The sequence below is a fragment of the Hypanus sabinus genome, chromosome 29 (assembly GCF_030144855.1).
Source record: "Hypanus sabinus isolate sHypSab1 chromosome 29, sHypSab1.hap1, whole genome shotgun sequence".
NCBI lineage: Eukaryota > Metazoa > Chordata > Chondrichthyes > Myliobatiformes > Dasyatidae > Hypanus > Hypanus sabinus.
Genome location: NC_082734.1, coordinates 517338 through 544152, shown reverse-complemented (window position 1 = coordinate 544152; position 26815 = coordinate 517338). Strand labels below are relative to the sequence as shown.

The 26815-nt window shown below is 47.0% G+C and overlaps 1 protein-coding gene across 3 annotated transcripts; it reads right to left on the bottom strand.

Annotated features, from left to right (window-relative positions):
• ino80e (INO80 complex subunit E) lies at positions 1–26493 on the bottom strand. Of its 3 annotated transcripts, XM_059953291.1 has the most exons (7): positions 26336–26493; positions 21372–21442; positions 15978–16030; positions 7781–7856; positions 2811–2934; positions 2223–2384; positions 1–985 (listed from the first exon to the last, which is right to left on the bottom strand). In XM_059953291.1, exons 1-7 carry the CDS (start codon positions 26408–26410, stop codon positions 776–778), a joined length of 771 nt encoding a protein of 256 aa, XP_059809274.1. In that variant the 5' UTR covers positions 26411–26493; the 3' UTR covers positions 1–775. The 3 variants fall into 3 exon arrangements, with proteins under 3 accessions (XP_059809274.1, XP_059809273.1, XP_059809275.1); XM_059953290.1 differs by lacking the exons at positions 15978–16030; positions 21372–21442; positions 26336–26493 and adding an exon at positions 11144–11359 and having other exon boundaries at positions 2811–2956; XM_059953292.1 differs by lacking the exons at positions 2223–2384; positions 15978–16030; positions 21372–21442; positions 26336–26493 and adding an exon at positions 11144–11359 and having other exon boundaries at positions 2811–2956.
• Between the last annotated feature and the right edge of the window lie 322 nt (positions 26494–26815).

Sequence of the window (26815 nt, the reverse complement as noted above, 5' to 3'; positions counted from 1 at the left end):
TAGGTTTTCATTCCTTTTAATCTCTTGTCACTACAAAACTCATGAAGAAATCAGCAAATTGGCGATTGTAGCGAGCTACAACCATCCCCTATACCCCCACCCCCGAAAACTACTGGTGGGGGTGGGCAGATGAAAGTCAATGGACAATCAGTTCTCAGCTTCGCAATGTCGGTCAATTATATGACTAACTGGTCAGCCAATTGGAAGGGGAGCTACCTGGGCAGCCAGTCAATCAGAACTGGAGCTCTCCTGGCCCATGATTAATTGGGCAGGGAGAGCTGGTACATGAATAAGCCAATAAGAAGGGGAGCTCAGTTTGTAGACAGTTGATGGAATGAGGATCTCCTTCTGGGAAGGCAGCCAATCAGAGCTAAGGCAAAACACAGTGAGAGCATGACTCCCTCAGACAGGGGCACTCATAGAGCCAGCCAATGGGGCTGGGAGGGCAGCTGGGTAGCTCAGCGTCCGGTCCAACTCCCAGGGAGTGCTGGCCAGTAGACCATGAACTGCCCTACTGTGCCGGCCAATTATATGGCTCGTCCTCCTGGAGGGAAACTGCTGATCTGATTGTAAAGAGGACTGAGATCTGGGCTTGGTGCACCAGGTCAAGGGTCTGGGTCAGGGGTCAGGATATTCAGTCACTGTGAGGTGTTACATGGAGTCAGGGTTCAGGAGGCGCTGAGGGACTGGGACAAGCACAGGAGTCAGGGTTCAGCATCTGGGGAAGGGGGTCAAGCAGTGTCTGAGGTCAGTGGTTGATAGTTGGAGTCAGGGATCACTCAGGGATGTCGATGACTAGGTCATCGTCACCATCAATGGGCTCGTCCTCGCTGCCCTCACCAGTGGTGCTAAACATCTGATGGGGGACAGTGCTGAGGATGGTGGCAGGAGGCAGCTTGGATGAGAGGGCAGGGAGAGGGTCCGGGGGCCCTGAGAATGGGAGGCTCACTGAACCTGGGGGGCTGGAACGTAGTGAGGCTGGAAGCTGGGGGTTGGGGTTTAGGGAGTGAGAAAGAGTGGGGTAGGAGATGGGGGAAGCGGAGTAGGGGATGTGGGGTAGGAGACAGGGGAAGCGGAGTAGGGGATGAATGGGGTAGGAGACAGGGGAAGCAGAGTAGGGGATGTGGGGTAGGAGACAGGGGAAGCGGAGTAGGGGACGAGTGGGGTAGGAGATGGGGCAGGGAATTGGGGAGGTGGGGTGGGAGACAGGATAAGATCAGGAGCAGGAGGGAGGGGAGCGAGGGGTGAGGGAGGGGGAGAGAGAGAGAGAGAGACATAGAATTAAAGAACATCACTTACAGAACACAATGTCACTGAGAATCAGTGGTGCAGCTGAGGCACCTCATTACCCCCAACCCCTCATTGTCCCTACTCTTCCTCTTTGCCTGCATCCCACAACCCTCCCAATCTCTATGTGCCCTTCATTCCCGCTCCCGCTTCTATCCCCACCATCCTGTCTCCTTCCCACTCTCTCCCCCTCCCGCGCCCCTGTTGACCCCCTTCCTCTTCCACATCACTTCCTCTCTCCCTCTCACTTCTGCTCCTCCAGGTTTACTTCCCTCTCTCCCCACCCCCCCTTACTCTACTCCACCCTCTCACCTTTGTTCCCTCTCCACCCCCCTCCACATTCAATCCCTCTCCACTCACTTCATTCCTTCTCCAACCCCCCCTCCACCTTCATTCCCTCTCCATCCACATTCCTTCTCCACCCCCTCCACCTTAATTCCCTCTCTACCCACTCTCCACACCCCTTCATTCCCTCTCCACCCCTCCTTCATTCCCTCACCATTTCCCACCTTCATCCCTTCTCCAACCTCACCTCCATCTTCATTCCCTCTCCACTCCCTCCACCATTCTGTCTCCAGCCCTCCCTCCACCTTAATTCCCTATCTTGCTTTTGTTTTCACGCTCTGATTGTCTTTCCTTCCTGTTCTCACTCCCTTCCCCTCCTATCTCAACTCTCTTCACCCTCTCCCTTCATCTCCCTCTCTCATCCCTCGAATCTCACCTATCCTCTCTCCATTCCTTCACACTCTTCTTCACTTGTTCCTGTTTCTCTTTCTTCCAATTACTTTGCCCCTTTATCCTTCCCACACATTCCCCCACCCAAACATTCTCTCTGGACCCTTTCAACTTGTCCCCACTCCCCTTGTCTCTCCATCCCTCACCTACTTGCTCCTCCTTCCCTCACCTGTCAGTCCCTCCCCCACTCTCCAGCCTACCTTGCACCTCTTGCCTTTGGGGGGCTTGCCTCTCTTCTCACGTTTGCCCCGGTCGCCACGAGTGCAGGGGAGGGGGCCAGTGGGGGTTGCAGGGGGTCCCTGGGGATCTGCATACGCGGAGAGGTACTCACTGGGGAACTGGGTGAAGTTTGGGGAGCCCACCTGTCAACAACACATGGGGGTAAGTGCAAGGGAGATGACATACGGGGTGGGGGAGGTAGATTTGGGGGGGATGTGGGGGACAGTGTTGGGAAGTGGATAACGGCAATGGGGCTGGGGGAGGCAGATGATGGGGAGGCGATGATTTCAGGGTCGGGGGGAATGGGCAGCGGCGCTGGGGTGAGGCAGATGATGGGGGGGAAACGATGGCGACGGGGGCAGGGGGAAAGCAGATGATGGGTGGGGGAACAATGGTGTCAGGGCCGGGGTGGGGGTGGGCGATGGTATCAGGGACGGTGGGGGGGGGAGGCAGATGACAGGGGGTGCAAAGGGACGGTAGGGCAGACAGTTTTGGGTTTTAAGAGTAGGACAGACGGACAGGTGGAGAGATGGGGGAAAGAGATTGGTGGCAGACGTTTCTGTACTCACCGTGCCGAGGTAAGGGGATTGTGTTGGGGTGGTACTCCTTGATGGTGGGTACCCTAGGCTTGGCTGCAGCGACAGGGAAGTGGGTGATGTTGATGCTGAACCCCCGAGTGGTGGGCTCCTCTTCCTGGGGAGGGGTGGAATAGACCCTGGTCAGTGAACGGGGAAGTATCAGGGAGGGAATGGAACAGCACTCACTCCATCACTCCACCCATATAGCTATCCCATGTGCATTTTAGCAGTATCTATCTCTCTCTCTCACACACACACACACACACACACACACACACACGCATGCATGCACACGCACACTTTCTGTCACATTGGTGGAGGGGCAAGTAGTGTTAAAGAAACAGGTAGGTTGCAGAAGTGGCCAATGAAATACACCGTTGAAAAGTGCACGGTCATGCATTTTGGTAGTAGAAATAAATGTGCAGACTATTTACTAAACTGGGAGAAAATACAAAAAGCTGAGATGCAAAAGGGGCTTGGGAATCCTTGGAAGATGGTGGTAGTTGGGAGCTGAATGTCCAAGGTTACTCATTATATCAGAGGAATAGGAAGGTAGGCAGAGGGGCTGGTGTGGCTCTACTGGTAAAGAATGGCATCAGATCAGTAGAAAGATGTGACATAGGATCGGATTATGTTGTGGGTTGAGTTAAGAAACTGCAAGGGTAAAAGAAACCTAATGGCAATATATATAGGTCTCCCAACAGTGGCTGGGAGGTGGACCACAGGTTACAACAGGAAATAGAAAAGGCGTGAAAAAAGGGTAATGTTAAGGTAGTTATGGGAGATTTTAACATGCAATTGGGAAAATCAGGTTGGTAATGGATCTCAAGAGAGTGACTTTGTTGAATGCCCAAGAGATAGCTTTTTAGTTTTTTAGTTTGTCATTGAGCCTACTAGGGGGTCAGCTATACTGAATTGGGTGTTATGTAATGAACTGGAGGTGACTAGGGAGCTTTAAGTAAAAGAACCCTTAGAAACCAGTGATCACAATATGATTTGAGTTCAACTTGAAATTTGATTAGGGAGAAAGTTAAGTCTGATGTAGCAGTATTTCAGTGGAGTAAGGGAGATTACAGCGGTATGAGAGAGGAATTAGCCAAAGTAAATTGGAAGGCGCAGGACAAGTGCATTCCAAAAATGAAGAAATACTCAAATGGCAAAATAGTACAACCATGGCTGACAAAGGAAGTCAAAGCTAATGTAGAAACAAAAGAGTGGGCATACAACAAAGCAAAACTTAGTGGGAAGATAGAGGATTGGGAAGATTTAAAAAACCTATAGAGAGCAACTAAAAAAAAATCATTAGAAGGGAAAATTGAAATATGAAAGCAAGCTAGCAAATAATATCAAAGTAGAGAGTAAATGTTTTTTCAAGTATGTTAAAAATGATAGAGAAATGAAAGTGGATATAGAACAGCTAGACAATGAGGCAGGAGAAATAATAACAGGGAACAAGAAGATGGCTGATGAACTAAATGAGTAGCTTGCGTCAGTTTTCACTGTGGAAGACACTAGCAGTTTGCCTGATGTTGTAGTGTGTGAAGGAAGAGAAGTGGGTGCTGTTCCTGTTACTAGAGAGAAGGTACTCAAAAAACTGAAAGATCTAAAAGTACACAAGTCACCTGGACTAGATGAACTGCATCCTAGGGTTCTGAAAGAGGTAGCATTATTTATAGACTGTGGTGGCATTAGAAATAATCTTTCAGAAATCATTGGACTCTGGCATGTTGCCAGAAGACTGGAAAATAGCAAATGTTACTCCACTCTTTAAGCAGGAGGTAGCAGAAAGGAAATTATAGAGTTAATTATTAAGGATGAGATGATGGAGGACTTGGTGACACAGGACAAGATAGTACAAAGTCAGCATGGTTTCCATCAGGGAAAATCCTGCCTGATGTACCTGTTGGAATTCTTTAAGGAGATTACAAGTAGGATAGATCAAAGGGATGCAGTGGATGTTTGGCCTTTGACAAGGTGACACATATGGGGCTGCTTACCAAGTTAGCTCCTTGGTAACTCTTAACTCTTAACCTAGTTAAGAGCTCATGGTATTACAGGAAAGTTACTAACATGGTTAGAGCATTTGCTGATTGGTAGAAGGTAGCCAGTGGGACTAACAGGATCCGTTTCTGGTTGGCTGCCAGTGACCAGTGGTGTTCCGCAGGGGTCGGTGTTGGGACCACTTCTTTTTATGCTGTATATAAATGATTTAGATGATGGAATAGATGGTTTTGTTGCCAAGTTTGCAGATGACACGAAGAGTGGTAGAGGGGCAGGTAGTGTTGAGGAAACAGGCAGAATGCAGAAGGACAGATCAGGAGAATGGGCAAGAAAGTGGCAAATGAAATACAAATGTTGGAAAATGCATGGTCATGCACTTTGGAAGTAGAAATAAATGCCTGGACTATTTTTTTTTAAACAGGAAGAAAATCCAGGAATCTGAGATGCAAAGGGAGTTAGGTGTCCTTGTGCAGAACACCCTGAAGGTTAACTTGCATGTTGAGGAAGGCAAATGCCATGTTAGCATTCATTTCAAGAGGTCTGGAATACAAGAGCAAGGATGTGATACTGAGGCTTTATAAGGCACTGGTGAGGCCTCACCTTGAGTACTTTGGGCTCCTTATCTTAGAAAAGGAGAACGCTGGCATTGGAGAGGGTCAGAGGAAGTTCACAAGGATGATTCCAGGAATGAAAGGGTTGATAGCTGTGGGTCTGTACTCGCTGAAATTCAGAAGGATGAGGGGAGATCTCATTAAAACCTTTCGAATGTTGAAAGGTTAGAAGCCTCAGGATAGAAGGACGCCCTTTCAAAATACAGATGCAGAGAAGTTTCTTTAGCCAAAGGGTGGTGAATTTGTGGAACTTGAGGCCAGGTCGTTGGGTGTATTTAAGACAGTGACTGATAGGTTCTTGATTGGATATGGCATCAAAGGCCAAGAACTGTGGTTGAGGAGGAGAGAGAAAAAAAGGATCAGCCATGATGAAATGGCATACCAGACTCGCTGGCCTAATTCTGCCCCAATATCTTATGGTTTAATTGCCTTCTCGCCAGATCCTTTAGAAAAGAGTACAATTGGGCTGAAACCCTTCAGCAGGACTTTTCCATAGATGATGCTGCCTGGTCTGCTGGTCCTCTAGCATCTTGTGCGTGTTGCTCAGATTTCCAGCATCTGCAGATTTTCTCATTTGCCAAATCCCTTGATGCCCTGACTGCTAAAGAAATGATCAACTTCCGCCTTAAATATATGCACGATTTAGCCTCCACTACAATCTGTGGCGGTGGTCGAGCGTTCCACAGATTCACTACTCTCTGGCTAAAAAACTCCTTACCTCTGTTCTAGAAGATCGCCTCTCAATTTTGAGGCTCTGCCCTCTAGTTCTGAAAACCCCACCATAGGGAACATTCTCTCCACATCCACCCTATCTAGTACTTTGAACACTTGGATACTAATTTGTGGAATTTGTTACCACAGGCAACTGTGGAGGCCAGGCTGTTGGGTGTATTTAAGGCAGATCTTGATTGGACACGGCATTAAAAGTTACCGGGAGAAGGCTGGGGAGTGGGGCTGAAGAGGGGGAAAAAAGAATTAGCCATCATGAAATGGTGGAGTAGACTTGATGGGCCAAATGCCCAATTCTACTCCTATGTCATACAGTCACACACACAGACAGTAAAGTCTCTAACACACATCTCTCTCTCTGTCACAGTTTCTCACACACACACACAGGGTACAGGCATCTCTCTCACACACACAGTACAGGTATCTCTCTCTCTGTTTCTCACACACACAGTACAGGTATCTCTCCCCCTCCCTCACACACACTCGCTCTCTCTACTGGTATCTCTATACAGCACCACCTATCAGCTACTTACAATGTAGTCCTAACCTTGCTACCCACAGTCCTAACCCCGGCATCTCCGCAGCAGTTCATACTTCTATTTATGCAAAGATTAACGACCCTCTCATTACCACACACACACACACACACACACACACACAGAGTTCAGGTATCCTCTCTCACACAAACAGTACAGATATCTCTCTCTCACACACACACAATACAGGTATTTCTCTCTCTGTCACACACATGCAAACAGAACAGGTATCTTTCACTCAAACAGCACAGGTATCACTTAGACAGATACACAGAGTATCTCTCTCTCTCACACATGCACAAAGTACTGGTATCTCTCTCACACACCGCACACAGTACAGGCATCACGTGCGCACACACAGCACAGGTATTGCTCACACAGACACAGTACCAGCATCTCACACATAATACAGGTATTAGTCTCACACACGCACACAGTACAGGAATCCCTCTCATGTACACACACAGCCATCTGTCTCACACTCACACACAGGTATCAGTCTCTCTCTCTCTCACACACACAGTGTCAGTCTCTCACATACACAGCTAACAGTCACACAAACCCATGCATCAGCCACACACTGCTATCTGTCACACACACATAGGTTATCAGCCTATCTCACACAAACATGTGCAGGTATCAGTCTCACACACACGCACACAAATATCAGTCACACACACCCACACATCAGACACAGACACACACACACGCGCAGTCACGCATACACACAGAGACAGACAGGCGTATCAAGTATCAGTTGCACGCGCGCACAGCTATCTGTCACAGGTGCACACAGAACTATCTGTCTCTCTCTCTCACACACACACACATATTTGTCACACGGGTATCTGTCTCACACACACACCCAGACAAAGGTATCAGTCTATCAACACACACACACACACACACCTGCTCCACCCTTTCTATTTCCACATCTCCCTCCCTCTCAGTGCTAGGGCACCTGCTCTGGGTCTGCCTCTGCCATACCTAGCCTGGATATCTACAACCCTGACCGCTAACCCTCCCCATTACCACCTTTATTGCAGTGGGTCCCTCCCAGCTAGTCACTCCTTGTGAGACTCACTTCTTTTGTAGTGGAGTATCGAGGAGCTTGGGACCGTCAGGCTCGCTGTTCTCAGATGAGGCTGTGGCATCCGAATCTGAGTGAGGAACAATAAGAGGGATTCCTGACCTCGCAATCTACTTAGTTATGATCTTACACTCTTTGTGTGCTGTGCACATTCCCTATAGCTGTAACACTTATACTGTATTCTGTTATTATTTTCCCTTAGACTACTTCAATGAATTGGAAACAATCCAAGCTTTTCACTGCACATCAGTACACTGATTTACCAATTACCTCCTCCCTCTCTCTCATTGGGCAGGAGATACTAGAGTCTGAAAACACCTACCACTAGGCGCAAGGACAGCCTCTACTTCACTGTGTTCAGACCATTGAACAGTCCCCTAAATGATAACATGGACTCTTCACCTCACAAATAACCTCATAGTGGTCCTTGCACCTTATTGAATGCCTGCACTGCACTTTCTCTGTAACCATGACACTTTATTCTGCACTGTTATTGTTTTCCCTTGTTCTACCTCAATGCACTGTGTAATGCCCTGATCTGTATGAAGAGTATCCACAATAAGCTGATACCCAAGAAGAGTACTGTGGGCTCCTTTAATGATTATCATCCAGTAGGACTCAAATCCACAGTGAGAAAATGCTTTGAGAGGTTGGTCATGGCTAGAATCAACTCCTGCCTCAGCAAGGACCAGGACCAATTGCAATTTGTCTATCACCACAAAAGATCTATGGCAGACACAATCTCAATGGCTCTTCACACACCCTTAGATCACCTGGACAATACAGACACTCCTACGTCAGGATGCTGTTCATTGACTATAGCTCAGCGTTTAACACAAATACTGCTATAATCTTGACTGATAATCTACAGAGTCTGGGCCTCTATACCTCCCTCTGTAGCTGGATCTTCTACTTCCTAATAGGGAAACCACATTTGTGTGGATTGGTAATAACATCTCCTCCTCGCTGACGATCAACACTGATGCACCTCAGGGGTGTATACTTAGGTTAGTGCTCTACTCCCTCTATACCCATGACTGTGTGGTGATAGCTCAAATACCATCTATAAATTTGCTGATGATACAACCATTGTTGGTAGAATCTCAGATGGAGATGGGAGGGTGTACAAGAGTGAGGTATGCCAGCTAGTCGAGTGGTGCTGCAGCTACAACCTTGCACTCAATGTCAGTAAGACCAAAGAGCTGACGGTGGACTTCAGAAAAGGCAGGAAGAGGGAACACAAACTAATTCTCAAAGAGGGATCAGATGTGAAGAAGAGTGTTGAATTTCAACTTCCTGGGTGTCGAGATCTCTGAGGATCTAACCTGGACCCAACATCAATGCAGCTATAAAGACGGGAAGACAGCGGCTGTATTTCATTAGGAGTTTGAAGAGATTTAGTTTGTCACTTAAAACACTTGAAAACTTCTACGTGTAACATGGAGAACATTCTGACAGGCCGCATTGCTATGTGGTATGGAGAAGGAGGGTGCTACTGCACAGGATCAAAACAAGCTACATAAAGTTGTAAAATTAGTCAGCTCCACTTTGGGTATTAGCCTCTGTAGAATCCAAGACATCTTCATGGACTGGTGCCTCAGAAAGGCAGTGTTCATTATTAATAACCCCATCACCCAGTACACGCCTCTTCTTTTACTGTAATTGATTTACTTATTTATTTTCTCTATATCATCATGTATTGCACAGTACTGCTGCTGCTAAGTTAACAAATTTCACAAACGTATGCCAGTGGTATAAAACCTGATTCTGACTATCTTTGTCTTTGGCCACTAAGCTGTTGGAAAGACGACATTATATTGGAACGGGTGCAGAAAAGATTTATGGGAATGATACCAGGTCTGAAGGGCTTAAATTATAAGGAAGACATTTGTCCCTGGATGGTAAGAGGTTGAGGGGTGACCTTATAAAATACTGAGGGAAATACATGAGGGATGACGTGGAAAGTCACAGGGTAGGGGAGCATGAAACTCAAGGCATACACTCAGTAGCCACTTATTAGGTACTTCCTGTACTTAGTACTAAGTGACCATTGAATGCATGTTTGTGGTCTGCTGCTGTAGCCCATCCACTTCAAGTTTGATATCTTGTGCATTCAGAGGTGTTTTTCTGCACAATACTGTTGAAATGCACAAACTTGGCCAAAGAGCCATTAGCTCTGTCAAACAAATCATTAATCTTCATTGAGGATCTCACCCATTTTCTTGCCTCCACACCAAGGAGTCCACTTTGATCCTTGAGGGTCTCTTTCTCTCCTCCTTCCCTAACAATTTTTTAAATTTGTAGATTCATCACAGTAAAACGCCCTTCCAATACAATGAGCCTGGATTGCCTATTTACACCCTTGCGAGTAATTAACCTGCTAACTTGCAAGTCTGTGGAATGTGGAAGGAAATCACAGAGGAAACCCAAATCATCACAGGGAGAATGCACAAGCTCCTTACAAGAAGAAATTTGAAGTTTGAATTGCTGGTGCTGTAAAGCATTATGCTACTGTAATAGCCCTCTATTTTTCTAAGTTCCATATACCTATCCAGGAGTCTCTGAAAAGATACCATCATATGCGCCTCCACAACCGTCACCGGCAGCCCATCCACACACTCACCCCTCTGCATAAAAAATTTACCTGAGACGTCTCCTCTGTACCTGCTTCCAAGCACTTTAATACTGTGCCCTCTCACGTTAGCCATTTCAGCCCTGGGAAAAAGCCCCTGACTATCCACATGATCAATGTCTCTCATTACACTATTTACCTCTATCAGGTCACCTCTCCTCCTCTGTTGCTCCAAGGAGAAAAGGACAAGTTCACTCAAACTGTTCTCTTAAGGCAAGCTCCCCAATCCAGGTAACACCCTTGTAAGTCTCCTCTGCACCCTTTCTATAGTTCCCACATCCTTCCTGTAGTGAGGTGATCAGAACTGAGCACAGTACTCCAAGTGGGGTCTGACCAGGGTCCTATATAGCTGCAACATTACCTCTCGGCTCTATCCTAACTCAATCCCATGGCCAATGCACCATATGCCTTCTCAACCACAGAGTTAACCTGTGCAGCAGCTTTGAGTGTCCTATGGACTCAGGCCCAAAGATCCATCTGATTCTCCACACTGCCAAGAGTCTTACCATGAATACTATATTCTGCCATTGTGGTGACCCACTTTCCAGCACACTCAAACCGGCTCACAAAATGGCACGTGCCGGCAGAGGCACCAGGCCTTCAGTCAGGAAGGGACTGTGAATATGCGCCCCCTACAGCATTCCCGCCCGGGGAGGGCAGAAACGGGAAGGCTTAAAAGCGAGGCCGCGAAGTTTGAATAAGTCTTTAACGCAACTGCAACTCACCATCTGCATGTCGTTATTCCAGCGCTGTGTGCAGCACACCGCTACAATTGGTGACCCCGACGGCCCAAACGATATTTGGACCGAAGATGAATGACGCCGCATATGTTCATGCCGTTTCGTTAAAACTGCCAAGCTTCTGGACGCTGCGACCTCACCTATGGTTCCAACAAGCAGAAGCCCAATTCCACGTTCGGCAGATAACTTCGGATGCCACATGTTACTACCAAGTGGTGATCTCCCTCGACCAGGAGACAGCCGCCCAGGTTGAGGAGATCATACAGTCGCCCCCGGAGGATGGCAAATACTCAGCATTCATACACAGCTTACTGCACCTGGATGGTTTGGGAGACAGGCCGCCATCCGCATTAATGAACGACATGCTGGCCCTCGCTGAAGGACACAAGCCCTGCCTCATGTTTCAGCAGGCATTCCTAGAGCAGCTGCCCGAGGACATACGCCTGCTGCTGTCCAACGTAGATTTCAGCGACCCCCGGAAGGAGGCGGCCCGGGCAGATGTGCTGTGGAAAGCCAAGAAGGAGAATGGGGCGTCCGTCGCACAGATCACCAAGCCCCGCGCCCAACAGCAGACCAGACCAGGCCCGGTAGCAGAGCCCACAAAACCCAGAGGCAGGAGTGAGGAGGCCAACGAACAATGGTGCTTCTACCACCAGCAGTGGGGCACAGAAGCCCACCGCTGTAGCTCACCTTGCAACTTCCCGGGAAATGCCAGGGCCAGCCACCGCTGATGGCTACGGCGGCTGGTCATCGGGATAGCCTCCTGTATGTCTGGGACAATCAGTCGGAACGCTGCTTTTTGGTCGACACCGGAGCCGAGATCAGTGTCTTACCTCCGACGAGTTATGACACCTTCAACAGAGAACCATGTCCCACCCTGAGGGCCGCAAATGGCAGCACAATACAGACCTACGGCACCCGTACGGTGCGACTACAGTTCAGCTCCAGTCGGTTCACGTGGGACTTCACACTGGCCGCCGTGGCCCAGTCACTCCTGGGGGCGGAATTTTTGCAAGCTCACACCCTGCTGGTCGACCTGCAAGGGAAGAGATTAGTCCACGCCAAGACTTTTCAAACGTTCTCCCTGGGTGAAGCCAAATTGCCAGCCCCACACCTGGACTCCATCACGCTGTCTGACACGAATTCACCAGAGTCCTGGCGGACTTCCCATCAGTACTGGCACTGCAGTTCACGGCAGCCACGCCTAGACATGGAGTACAGCACCACATCCCGACCCAGGGTCCACCCCTCCATGCCCGTGCTCGAAGGCTTCCCCCGGACAAGCTCCAACTGACGAAGGAGGAGTAAAGGAAGATGGATGAATTGGGGATCATTCCGACAGGGTAGTCTGACAGCCCACGGGCCTCCCCCTGCACATGGTGCCCAAAGCAACAGGGGGCTGGAGACCATGCGGCGACTACCACAGACTGACCGAGGCTACAACACCGCACCGCTACCCTGTGCCGCACATTCAGAACTTTGCACCAAACCTGCACGGTGTAAGGATCGGGGCTTGATAGCATCCCCAGACGACATCCCCAAAACAGCACTCATCACTCTGGTCGACCTTTTCGAATTCCTCCGAATGCCATTCGGCCTAAAGAATGCCGCACAGACATACCAGCGGCTCATGGATGCGGTAGACCTGGACTTTGCATTCATCTATTTGGACGACATCTTCATAGCCAGCAGTAGTCGTCAGGAGCATCTGTCCCACCTCCGTCAACTCTACGCCTGACTGAGTGAATACGGCCTAACAATCAACCCCGCCAAATGCCAGTTTGGGCTCGACACCATCAACTTCCTGGGCCACAGGATTACTAAAGACGGGGCAACCCCCCTGCCCGCCAAGGTAGACGCGGTCTGCCACTTCCCCCGACCCAACACACTCAAAGGCCTGCAGGAATTTGTGGGTATGGTGAATTTCTACCACTGCTTCCTCCCCTCAGCAGCCCGAATCATGCGCCCCCTGTTCACCCTGATGTCGGGTAAGGGCAAGGACATTACCTGGGACGAAGAGGCCGCAGCCACTTTCGTTAAAACCAAAGAAGCCTTGGCAAACGCCGCGATGCTAGAGCACCCCAGAACAGACGTCCCTACCGCCCTCACAGAGGACGCAACCAACACAGCAGTCGGCGGAGTGCCGGAACAACTCATCAAGGGTCTCTGGCAACCCCTGGTGTTTTTCAGCAAACACCTACAACCACCCAAACTCAAATACAGTGCTTTCGACCGGAAGCTGTTGGCACTATACCTGGCAATCCGGCATTTCAGGTATTTCTTAGAAGGTAGGCCCTTTACCACGTTCACAGACCACAAACCGCTTACCTTTGCATTCACGAAGGCGTACGATCCCTGGTTGTCCGCCAGCAGCGACATCTGTCCTACATCTCCGAATACACGACGGACATCCGGCATGTCTCAGGAAAGGGCAATATCATAGCGGACACACTATCCAGACCTACCATCCAGGCCCTGTCCCAGGGGGTGGACTATGCAGCGCTGGCAGAGGCGCAGCAGGCAGATGATGAGATCCCTAGTTACAGAACTGCAGTCTCTGGTTTGCAGCTCCACGACTTCCCCGTAGGCCCAGGTGAGAGGACCCTACTGTGTGACGTAGCTACCAGCCAACCTCACCCCATCGACCCAGCAGCCTGGTGGTGGCGAATTTTCAACTCCATTCACAACTTAGCACACCCCTCCATCTGGACCATCATCTGGATGGTCTCCAACAGGATCGTTTGGCATGGACTCCACAAGCAGGTCATTGAATGGGCCAAAACGTGCATACAGTGCCAAACAGCCAAGGTGCAGCGGCACACCAAAGCCCTGCCGCAGCAGTTCCACCCCTCCCGTCGGCATTTTGACCACATTCAGGTGGATATCGTGGGGCCCCTGCCAGTGTCGTGAGGAGCGTGTTACCTCCTAACTATCGTAGACCGGTTCACAAGATGGCCAGAGGCAGTCCTGCTCACCGATACCACCTCCAAATCCTGCACCTGAGCACTGATTGCAACCTGGGAATCTCACTTTGGTGTACCGGCCCACATTATCTCTGACAGAGGCGCCCAGTTCACCTCTAGCCTGTGGTCAGCTATGGCCAGCCTTTTGGGAACACAGCTACACCACACAACTGCCTACCACCCACAATCGAATGGACTAGTGGAGTGTTTCCACCGTCACCTGAAGTCGGCTCTCATTACCCACCTGAAAGGGCCTAACTGGGCGGATGAACTTCCCTGGGTCTTGCTTGGAATCCGCACAGCGCCCAAAGAGGATCTGCACACCTCGTCGGCTGAGTTGGTGTATGGCGCACCCCTGGTCATCCCAGGAGAGTTCATACCAGCCCCAAGGGGGCAAGAGGAAGAACCCGCAGCAGTCCTGGACAGACTACGTGAGAGGCTCGGTAACCTGGCCCCCATACCCACTTCACAGCACGGACAGAGCCCAACCTGCATACCCACCATCTGCGTGTCGTTAATCCAGCGCTTTGTGTAGCACACCACTATACCATCGTATTTGACCTGCCACCTCACACTTATCTGCCACTTCTCAGCCCATTTTTTCATCCTATCGATGGTCCACTGTAACCTCTGACAGCCCTCCACACTATCCACAACACCCCCAACCTTTGTGTCATCATCAAATTTATTAAACCATCCATCCCTCCACTTCCTCATCCAGATCATTTATAAAAATCATGAAGAGAAGTGGTCCCAGAACAGATCCCTGAGGCACACCACTGGTCACCGACCTCCATGCAGAATATGTCCCATCTATAATCACTCTTTGCCTTTTGTGGGTGAGCCAATTCTGGATCCACAAAGCAAGGTCGCCTTGGATCCCATTCCTCCTTACTTTCTCAATAAGGCTTGCTGATATCCAAATACACTGCATCTACTGCTCCACCTTCACAGGAAGTTGATGAGACAACTACAAAAGTATCACTGAAGAAGCACTTGAACAGGAACATGGGGGCCGGGGTCTTAGAAGGATATGACCTAAACGTAGGAAGTTGGGACAAGCTGGGTGAGCGCTGTAGTTGGCATGGAATTGGTGGGCCAAAGGGCCTGTATCTGAGCTGTAATGTTATTGGTCTATAGCTGGACGATCAGAACTGCACTAAATACTCCAAAGCAGCCTTCACCACTTTGCCCCAAACATCTCCTTTGAACTTATCCCCTCTTACCTTGTATTCATATTGGATATTTCCACCTTGGGGTAAAGGATACCAACTGTCTACTCTATTTATGCCTCCTGTAACATTGAAAACTCTACCAGGTCTCCTCTCAGCTTCCAAAGAAAACAACGCAAGTTTGTCTGGCTGCTCCTTATAACTGAGGCTCTCTAATCCAGGCAGCATTCTACTGAACCTGCCCGATGTCCCTCTCAAATTCTCTCTAAGTCGCTTCTCTCTTCCCTTAAATTTGTCCCTCTGGCGTCCCTCTAGACTTTGAACACCTCTATAAGGTCACCCCTCAGCCTCCTTAACTCCAGGGAAAACAGTCCCAGCCTGTCCAGTCTCTCATTAACTCAAGCCCTCCAGTCCTGGTGACAAGCTGGTGTATTTATTCCGCACCTTCTCCAGCATAATCCCAACCTGGGTAAGAAGAACTGAACACAATACTCCGAGTGCAACTTCACCCATGTCATGTACAACTGCAACATAACATCCCAATTCCTATACCCAGTCTCCTGATTGATGAAGTCCACTGCGCCAAATGATTTCTTCACCACCCAGTCCACTTGTGATGCCACTTTCAATTGTACTCTTGGGTCCCTGTGTTCCAGGACAATGGAGAGGAAAACAGTTACTTACCAGAGGAATCATCGTTAACATTCTCGTATTCGAGTAATCGATCCAGAAGGAAGCTGAGTGTTGGGAAATAAAAAGGGAGGGGGGGTGTGGGGTACAGAGAAAGATTGTTCATCTTCAAATTGACATTGGTAATTGATTCTCTATGATCACTTGTACTGACATACAATGCAAGGCATCTAGCCAGAAATCAGATGCATAGAAAGAATCCTATCTGGATGCATTGTGGACAAAACTCAGCACGTAGTATACAGAATAATCTTGTTGCAGTTAGAGATTGGCAAGTACGATGTCATGGGCATCACTGAGTTATGGCTGAAAGCAGATCATTGTTGGGAGCTTAACATCCAAGGATACACTTTGTATTAAAGGGACGGGCAGACAGAGGGGGTGGGGTATCTCTGATGGTTAAAAAAAAAACAAATCTTTAGAAAGAGGTGACATAGGGTTGGTAGAATCCTCAGGGTTAGAGTTAAGAAATGGCAATGGTAAAAGACTGATGAAAGTTATATACAGGCCTGCAAATAGTAGCCAGAATGTGGCTACAAATTACAACAGGAGATATGCAGTAGATTGGGAAAATCAGGTTGGATCCCAAGAGAGAATTTGTAGAATGCCTATGAGATGGCTTTTAGAGCAGCTTGTGGTTGAGCCCACTGGCAGAAAGGCAATTCTAGTTTGGATGTTGTGTAATGACTCAGATTTGATTAGAAAATTTAAGGTAAAGGAACCCTACAGAGACAGTGATCATAATATGATAGAATTACGTGTGGCTAGGCATAGCTCAAATACCACCTAAAAATTTGCTTACGATACAACCATTGTTGGTAGAGTCTCAGGTGGTGACAAGAGGGCATACAGGAGTGAGATATGCCAACTAGTGAAATGGTGCCGCAGCAACAACCTGGTACTCAATGTCAGCAAGACAAAATAGCTGATTATGTACTTCAGGAAGGGTAAGATGAAGGAGAACATACCTATCCTCATAGAGGGATCAAAAGTGGAGAGAGCGAGCAGCTTCAAGTTCCTGGGTGTCAAGATCTCTGAGGATCTAACCTGGTCCCAACATATCGATGTAGTTATAAAGAAGGCAAGACAGCGGCCATACTTTATTAGGGGTTTGAAGAGATTTGGCATGTCAACAGATACACTCAAAAACTTCTAAAGTTGTACTGTGGAGAGCATTCTGACAGGCTGCATTACTGTCTGGTATGGAGGGACTACTACACAGGACCGAAAGAAGCTGCAGAAAGTTGTAAATCTAGTCAGCTCCATCTTGGGCACTAGTCTACAAAGTACCCAGGACATCTTTGGGGACGGTGTCTCAGAAAGGCAGCGTCCATTATTAAAGACCTCCAGCACCCAGGGCATGCCCTTTTCTCACTGTTACCATCAGGTGGGAGATACAGAAGACTGAAGGCACACTCTCAGCGATTCGAGAACAGCTTCTTTCCCTCTGCCATCCGATTCCTAAATGGACATTGAAACTTTGGACACTACCTCACTTTTTAAAAAAATATACAGTATTTCTGTTTTTGCACATTTTTGAAAATCTTTTCAATAAATGTAATTGATTTACTTGTTTATTTACTATTTTGTTTTATTTTATTATTTTTTTCTCTCTGCTAGATCATGTATTGCATTGAACTGCTGCTGCTAAGTTAACAAATTTCACATCACATGCCGGTGATAATAAACCTGATTCTGAATCAGAATCATCTGCAGCTTAATGTGAAAAATACTAAGGAGCTGGTGGTGGACCTGAGGAGGGCTAAGGCACTGGTGACCCCTGTTTCCATCCAAGGGGTCAGTGTGGATTTCAAATACCTAGGGATACGAATGGACAATAAACTGGACTGGTCAAAGAACACTGAGGCTGTCTACAAGAAGGGTTGGACCCGTCTCTATTTCCTGAGGAGACTGAGGTCCTTTAACATCTGCCAGACGATGCTGAGGATGTTCTACGAGTCTGTGGTGGCCAGTGCTATCATGTTTGCTGTTGTGTTCTGAGGCAGCCGGCTGAGGGTAGCAGACACCAACAGTGATGTTGTAGATGTGGAACTGGACTCTCTGACGGTGGTGTCCGAAAAGAGGATGCTGTCCCAGTTGCATGCCATCTTGGACAATGACTCCCATCCACTCCATAATGTACTGGTTAGGCACAGGAGTACATTCAGCCAGAGACTCATTCCACCGAGATGTAACAATGAGCGCCATAGGAAGTCATTCTTACCTGTGGCCATCAAACTTTACAACTCCTCCCTCGGCGTGTCAGACACCCTGAGCCAATAGGCTGGTCCTGGACTAATTTCCTCTTGGCATGATTAACTTATTTTTATTTAATTATTTATGGTTTTATATTGCTATATTTCTTCACTATTCTTGGTTGGTGCAGCTGTAATGAAACCCAATTTCCCTCGGGATCAATAAATTATGTCTGTCTGAATTCACCCTGCAGTTTGAAAGGGAGAAGATGAAGTCAGACGTATCAGTATTATAGTGGAGTAAAGGGAATTATAGAGGCATGTGAGGGAAGCTGACCAAAATTAATTGGATGGGCCAGTGGCAGGGAGGACACCAGAACAGCAACGGCAGGTGTTTATGGGGGGAAATGTGGATGGCGCAACATAGATACATACCAAAGATGAAGAAGTATTCCAAAGGGAGAATAAGGCAACTGTGGCTGACAAGGGAAGACAGACCATATAAAAGCAAATGAAAGGACATAATACAGGAAAAATTAGTAAGAAGCTTTTAAAGCCAACAGGCAATTAAAAAAAATCCATAATGAGAGAAAAGATGAAGGTAAGCTAGCCAATAATATAAAAGAAGATACCTTTTTCCCCCCCAGAGTGGATATTGGACAGCTTGAAAATGACACTGGAGAGGTAGTAACAAGGGACAAAGAAATGGTGGATTAATTTAAGTACTTTGTATAGGTCTTCACTGTGGAAGTCACTAACAATATGCCACATATTTGAGAGTGTCAGGGGGCAGAAGTGAATGTAGTAGCTATTACTAAGTTGTCTGGGAAGCTGAAAGGTCTTAAGGTAATTAAGTCACCTGGACTAGATAGACTGCATCCCAAGGTTCTGAAGGAGCTGACTGAAGAGATTAGTAATGATCGTTAAAGAATCACTAGATTCTGAAGTAGTACCAGAAACATAGAAAGAACCTACAGCACAATACAGGCCCTTTGGCCCACAATGCTGTGCCAAACATGTACTTACTTTAGAAATTACTTAGGGTTACCCATAGCCCTCCATGTGCCTATCTAGGAGTCTCTTAAAAGATACTATAGTATCCGCCTCCAGCCCATTCCACACGCTCACCACTCTCTGCATAACAAGCTTACCCCTGACATTCCCTCTGTACCTACTTCCAAGCACCTTAAAACTGTGCCCTCTCATGTTAGCAGTTTTAGCCCTGAGAAAAAACATCTGACTATCCACATAATCAATGCCTTTCATCATCTTATACACCTCTATCAGGTCATCGCTCATCCCCTGCTGCTCCAAGGAGAAAAGGCCAAGTTCACCCAACCTAAGGCATGCTCCCCAATCTAGGTAATATCCTTGTAAATCTCCTCTGCATCCTTTCTATAGTTTCCACATCCTTCCTGTAGTGGGATGACCAGATCTCAGTACCGTACTCCAAGTGGGGTCTGACCAGGGTCCTATATAGCTGTAACATCACCTCTCAGCTCTCAATTCCACGATTGATGAAGGCAAATGCACTGTATGCCTTCTTAACCACACAGTCAACCTGTGCAGCAGCTTTGAGTGTTCTATGGACTCGGACCCCAACCCCAAGATCTCTCTGATTCTCCACACTACCAAGTTTTACCATTAATTCGATATTCTGCCATGATATTTTACCTACCAAAATGAACCATCTCACAGTTATCTGGGTTGAACTCTATCTGCCACTTCTCAGCTCCGTTTTGCATCCTATCGCTGTCCCGCTGTGACCTTTGACAGCCCTCCACACTATCCACAACACCCCCAACCTTTGTGTCATCAGCAAATTTACTAACCCATCTCTCCACTTCCTCATCCAGGTCATTTATAAAAATCACAAAGAGTAGGGGTCCCAGAACAGATCCCTAAGGCACACCACTGGTCACCGATCTCCATGCAGAATATGACCCGTCTACAACCACTCCTTGCCTTTTGTGGTCAAGCCAATTCTGGATCCACAAAGCAAGGTCTTCTTGGATCCAATGCCTCCTTACTTTCTCAATAAGCCTTGCATGGGGCACTTATCAAATGCCCTGCTGAAATCTATATACACTACATCTACTGCTCTACCATCATCAAGAGGTCTGGAAATTTGGAAATATTACTCCACTCTTTAGAAAGAGAGGCAAAGAGGCAGAAGAAAGGAAATTAGAGGTCAGTTAGTCTGCCTTAAGTGATTGGGAAGATGTTGGAGTCCATTATTAAGGATGAAGTTTTGCGGTACTTAGAGACTCATGATATAATGGGCAAAAGTCAGCATAGTTTCCTTAAGGGGTAACCTTGCTCTATTTCCTCTGTTGAGAGGAAATAACAGGTAGGGTAGACAAAGGAGTGTCAGTATATGTTGTGTACTCGATTTTCAGAAGGCCTCATTTCAAAAGGTGTTACACACGAGGCTATTTAACAAGATAAAAGTCCATGGTATTACAGGAAAGATACTAGCATAGCCTGGTTACATCACAGTCTGGGACTGCAATTTGAATGCATACAAAGCAGGTTTTCTACATTTCTATGAATGTAAATAGCTGCAGAGATAAGTGGACCCAGCATTATATATTAAGGGCACAGAATGATCACAGTCTTTTTCTCCAGGTTAGGGCAATCTTAAACAAACAGCACAGGTTTATGGTGAGAAGGGAGAGACAGGTTTTTACCGATGCACCTTAGGAATTATTCTATCCGGATGTATCACAGCTTGGTGCAGCAACTACTCTGCCCATGACCACAACAAACTGATGAGAATTGTGGACACAGCTCAGGACATCACAGAAACCAGCTGCCCCAACAGGGGCTCTGTCACCACTTCCACTGCCTCGGTAAACCTACCTTGTTATAATCTAGCACCTTACTGCCTGCCTGCACTGCCCTTTCTCTGTAACTGTAACACATCGTTCAGCATTCTGTTACGAGAAAATATACAGGCTTGGTGGAGCCTTTAATTCTAATGCTTGCTTTAGTGAGGGAGCAGGAAGTGTAAACTCAGCCCATGGATGAGAGGCTGGTTTCCGTGGTGTGCTGAGCTGTGTCCGCAACTCTCTGCAGTTTCCTGTGGTCATGGGCAGAGCAGAATAGCTGGGAAGGCGGGGCGAGGAGGGGGCGTGAGGAGCGAAGAGAGAGGAAGGAATAGGAACGGAGAAGAAAAGAGGGAGGGACTCACCTTTTGTCCCGAGACACTTTAATGAATTTTCTCTGGGCCTTGCGGAGTTCCAGCTGGAAGCATTCCTGCTCCTGTGGTCAAGATACGGTGGAGAGAGATGGGAAAGGAGGTGGGAGGAGAGAAAAAGAGCATTAGACCAGAATGATTATCTCTGAGCAAAGAGGATTAAAGCTGTGGTGAGGGGAATAATGGATGTGTAGATTTAGGTAGCTGGGACCATGAGGTACAAGAGGGATATACTGTATGAACAGTGCAGTTTGGCAGGCCAGTATGCTGTATTGGGAGAGAGGTTTTAGCTCAGAATGCTGCATTATACAGAGAATGGAATACAGTGTGGGAGTAGTGGGACAGAGAATCCAAGGACGGGGGAGGGTGCAATTGAGCTTGCAAGGAAAGGTCAGAAGGAGATAAACAAGAACACAAGGATTCTACCAGAATCACAGAGTGAGAAAGCACAGAAACAGGCCCTTCGACCCAACTGTTCCATGCTGACCCAAATCCTTATCTGTCAGCTTTTGGCTCAGCCCAGACGGGTTTAAATGATGGAATTACAGTGCCAGTAAAGTTTAAATCTAGCACATAGAAAATACATACTGTCTTTTTGCTAGGTCATTACTGGCTGGAGGTTGTGTCATTGAAATGACATTCGCCATTGTATGCATGATCAATGTCTGTTTTGTTCTGTTATTTTCAAGCACTCAGTTTAGATATGTATTTGTAATCGACTGTAACTTGAACTTGCATCTCCATCCACTCCCCATACATCCACAATCCATTGTCCTCCATTCCCCATACATCCATGATCCATTCCTTGTACATTCAAAAGGATATTATAGGCCAGTTAGATTGACCCATGTGGCTCGGAAGATGGTGTAGTCAACTGTTAAGAATGTTGTTACGGGGTACTTGGCGGCACATGATAAAATAGGACGTAGTCAGCATGGTTTCCTCAAGGGAAAATCCCGCCTGACAAATCTATTCAAATTCTTTGAAGAAATAATAAGCTGGATAGACAAAGGCAATCAGTTGATGTTGTGTACTTGGATTTTCAGAAGGCCTTTGACAATGTGCCACATGAGGCTGCTCAACAAGAGCCCATGGCATTATGGGAAAGATCCTAGCATGGATAAAGCAGTTGCTGATTTTTAGGAGGCAAATAAAGGGAGCCTTTTCTGGTTTGCTGCCAGTGACGTGGTGTTCCATGGTGGTCTGTGTTGGGACTGATTCTTTTTACATTATATGTCAATGATTTGCATGACAGAATTGATGGCTTTGTTGCAAAGTTTGCAGACGATACAAAATAAGGTGGAGGGCCTGGTAGTCTTGAGGAAGTAGAGAGACCAGTGATTAGGAGAATGGGCAAAGAAGTAGTAGATGGAATACAATGTTGGGAAGTATATGTATGGTCATGCACCTTGGTAAAAGAAATGAAAGGGTAGACTATTTTCTAAATATAGAGACTATACATAAAGACTTGGCCTCCACAGCTGTCTGTGGCAATGAATTCCACAGATTCACCAATCTCTGGCTAAATAAATTCCTCCATTCCAAAAGGATGCCCCTCTATTCTGAGGTTGTGACCTCTGGTCTTTGACTCTTCCACCATAGGAAACATCCTCTCCACATCTACTCTCTCAATGCCTCTCACCATTCAATAGATTTCAATGAGGTCATCCCTCATTCTTCTGAACTCTCAGAGCCATCAAACATTCTTCATATGACAAGCCATTCAATCCTGGAATCATTTTCGTGAACCCATTTTGAACCCTCTCCAGTTTCAGGACCCTCTTTTTTAGATAAGAGGTCCGAAGCTACTCACAATACTCCAAAGCCTCACCGTGCTTTATAAAGTTTCAACATTACATCCTTGCTTTTATATTCTAGTCCTCTTGAAATGAATGTTAACATTGCATTTACCTTCCTCAACACAGACTCAACCTGCAAATTAACCTTTAGGGAATCCTGCACAAGGACTCCAAAGTCCCTTTGCATCTCATTTTTTTGTATTTTCTTTCCATTTAGAAAATACAGTCGGCCCTCCTTATCCACGGGGATTAGTTGCAGGACCCCCGTGGATACCAAAAAACGCGGATGCTCAATCGGTGGACTTTAGGACCTGGCAAAGCTCTGGAGCTTATTTAACCTGTCTCAGTGCGGTGGACTATAGGACCTGGCGATTTAGAGAATAATCTACATTAAATAATCCATTTAGAGAATAATCTACATTTTTATTCCTTGTACCACAGTGCATTAGAACACTAGAATACTACAGCACAGTACAGGCCCTTCAGCCTTTGATGTTGTGCTGACCCATATATTCCTTAAAAAAGGACGAAACCCACACTACCCCGTAACCCTCTATCTTTCTTTCATCCATGTGCCTGTCCAAGAGCCTCATAAATACCCCTAACGTTTTAGCCTCCACACCATCCCTGGCAAGTCATTCCAGGCACCCACAACCCTCTGTGTAAAAAACTTACCCCTGATGTCTCCCCTAAACTTCCCTCCCTTAACTTTGTACCTATGCCCTCTGGTGTTTGCTATTCATGCCCTGGGAAACAGATACTGGCTATCCACCCTATCTATGCCTCATAATCTCGTAGACCTCTATCAAGTCCCCTCTCATTCTTTTACGCTCCAAAGAGAAAAGTCCCAGCTCTGCTAACCTTGCCTCATAAGACTTGTTTTCCAGTCCAGGCAACATCCTGGTAAATCTCCCCTGCACCCTCTCCATAGCTTCCACATCCTTCCTATAATGAGGTGACCAGTACTGAACACATTACTCTAAATGTGGTCTCACCAGAGATTTGTGGAGTTACAAGATGACCTCTCTGCTCTTTTCAACCAGAAAAAGCCTCCTTTATTCCCACTCTTTGCCTCCTGCTAATCAGCCAATCTTCTATCTATGCTGGTATCATTCCTGTAATACCATTGGCTGTTAATTTGTTAAGCAGCCTCATGTGCAACACCTTGTCAAAGTCTTGCCGAAAATCCAAGTACAGATCATCCACTAATTCTCTTTTGTCTATCCTGCTTGTTATCTCCTCAATGAATTCCAACAAATTTGTCAGGTGCCTCCAAGTACCCCATATCCTTAATAATCGACTCCAACACCTTCCCAACCACTGAGATCAGGATAACTGGCTGTAATTTCCTTTCTTCTGTCTCCCTCCCTTCTTGAAGAGTGGAGGGACATTTATAATTTTCCAATCCTCTGGAACCATCGCAGAATCTAGTGATTCTTGAAAGGCCATTACTAATGCCGCCACAATCTCTTTAGCTACCTTTTTTAGAACCCTGAGCAGTAGTCTATCTGATCCAGGTGACTCACCTACTTTCAGACCTTTCAGCTTCCCAAGCACCTTCTCCCTGGTAATCGCAACTACATTCACTTCTGTCCCCTCACACTCTCAAACTTCCATTGTTCCCCTCCTTCTGACTTTTTTTTAAGTTACCTTCTGTTGGTTTCTAAAATCTTTTCAATCTTCCAACTTCCCACTAATTTTAGCTCAATTATAAGCCCTCTCTTTTGCCTTTATGTTGTTTCTGATTTCCCTTGCCAGCCATGATTGTGTTATCCTGTCTTTAGAATACTTCTTCCTCTTAGGGATGCATCTTCTTCAGGATCTCACGTGGTCTGTACATACTGACTGTGTGGCGAAAAAGGCATAACAGCTCCTCTTTCACCTCAGCTGGTTGAAGAAGTTTGGTATAGGCCCCCGAATCCTAAGAACTTTCTATATATAGGGGCACAGTTGAGAGCATCCTGACTGGCTGCATCACTTCCCTCAATCGCAGTACTCTGCAGACAGTGGTGCTGATAGCCCAGGGTATCTGTAGGTGTGAACTTCTCACTATTCAGGACATTACAAAAACAGGTGTGTAAAAAGGCCCCGGAGGATCATTGGGGACCCAAGTCACCACAACCACAAGCTGTCCCAGCTGTTACCATCCAGGACATGGTTCCCCAGCATAAAAGCAGGACCAACAGGTTCCGGGACAGCTTCTTCCACCAGGCCATCAGACTGATTAATTCACGCTGACACAATTGTATTTCAATGTTATATTGAAATTGTCCCATTGTACATACTATTTATTATAAATTACTGTAAATTGCACATTACACATTTAGATGAAGACGTAACAAAGATTTTTAACTTCTCATGTATACCAAGGATGTAAGTAATAAAGTCAATTCAATATGTCCTGTGCCCTCTGAACCGCTCCAAGAAATTCCAGCCATTGCTGCCCTATTCCTGCTAGTGGCACCTTCCAATCTATTTTAACCAGATCCTCTCTCATGCCTCTGCAATTCTCTTTCCTCAACTGATATACTGATACGTCTGACTTTATCTTCTCCTTCTCAAATTGCAGGGTGAATTCTATCATATTGTGATCATTGTCTTCTAATGGTTCCTTTACGTTAAGTTCTTTAATCAATTCCAGTTCATTGCACAACACCCAATCTAGAAAAGCTGATCACTCAGTGACCTCAACTATACTCTTAATAAAACATCTTATAGGCATTCGACAAATTCCCCCTTTGGATCCAGCATCAACCTGATTTTCCCAATCTACCTGCAAGCTGAAATGCTCCATGACTATTGTAACATTGTCCTTCTGATATAGGTTTTCTATATCTCATTGTAATTTGTAGACCACATCCTTACTGCTCTTAAGGGCACTGTATACAACTCTCATCAGGGCTGTTTTACCCTTGTAACCCACAAAGTTTCTACATCTTCCGAACCTATGACCAACATCTCTCTCCTCCACACCCCTCCTAATTTCTACCCTACTACATGCCTTCCTCACATATCTCCCCCACACCATGGCCCTCGTCCCCCCTTCATTCCACTCTCCCCCCACATCCTCACACCTCATCATCGCGCCCTTCCCCGCTTAGTCGCCTACATTCACCCCCTTGCCATAACCTCCCGCTCCCCATTATCCACTGTTCTCACATAAAGCAGTAGTTTCAGCTTCCTCTTCAGGTTGCGGTACTTGCGCCGATAGTCGCTCTCACCAGGGCCGCTCATCCCCGCCGGCCAGCCCACCACTCGAGCATCGAGGCTCCGGAGGCCGCTAAGGCCTCACCGGAAGTGCCTGTCTGGAAATATTGGACTTCAACTCCCGGCCTGCACCACGGACGGAAGCATGTGCCATCAACCCAGGCGAGAAGGCCACGCCCACTTATTAAGCGTATATCAACTGTACGAAACAAATCCGGCAAATACTGGTTCCGTCACGGTCCTCCCTGTAACTGTTTTCCCTACGCGGTAATTCACTGCAAATTCTCCTGTTTAAAAACCACACCGCTTTACTGTACAACTCGCTGACACCTCCTCTTATTTACCCCCTTATCATGACCCTGCTAAGGAGCACCAGGCTATTGTCTCCCACACCATCACCAACCTTATCAGCTCTGGGGATCTCCCATCCAT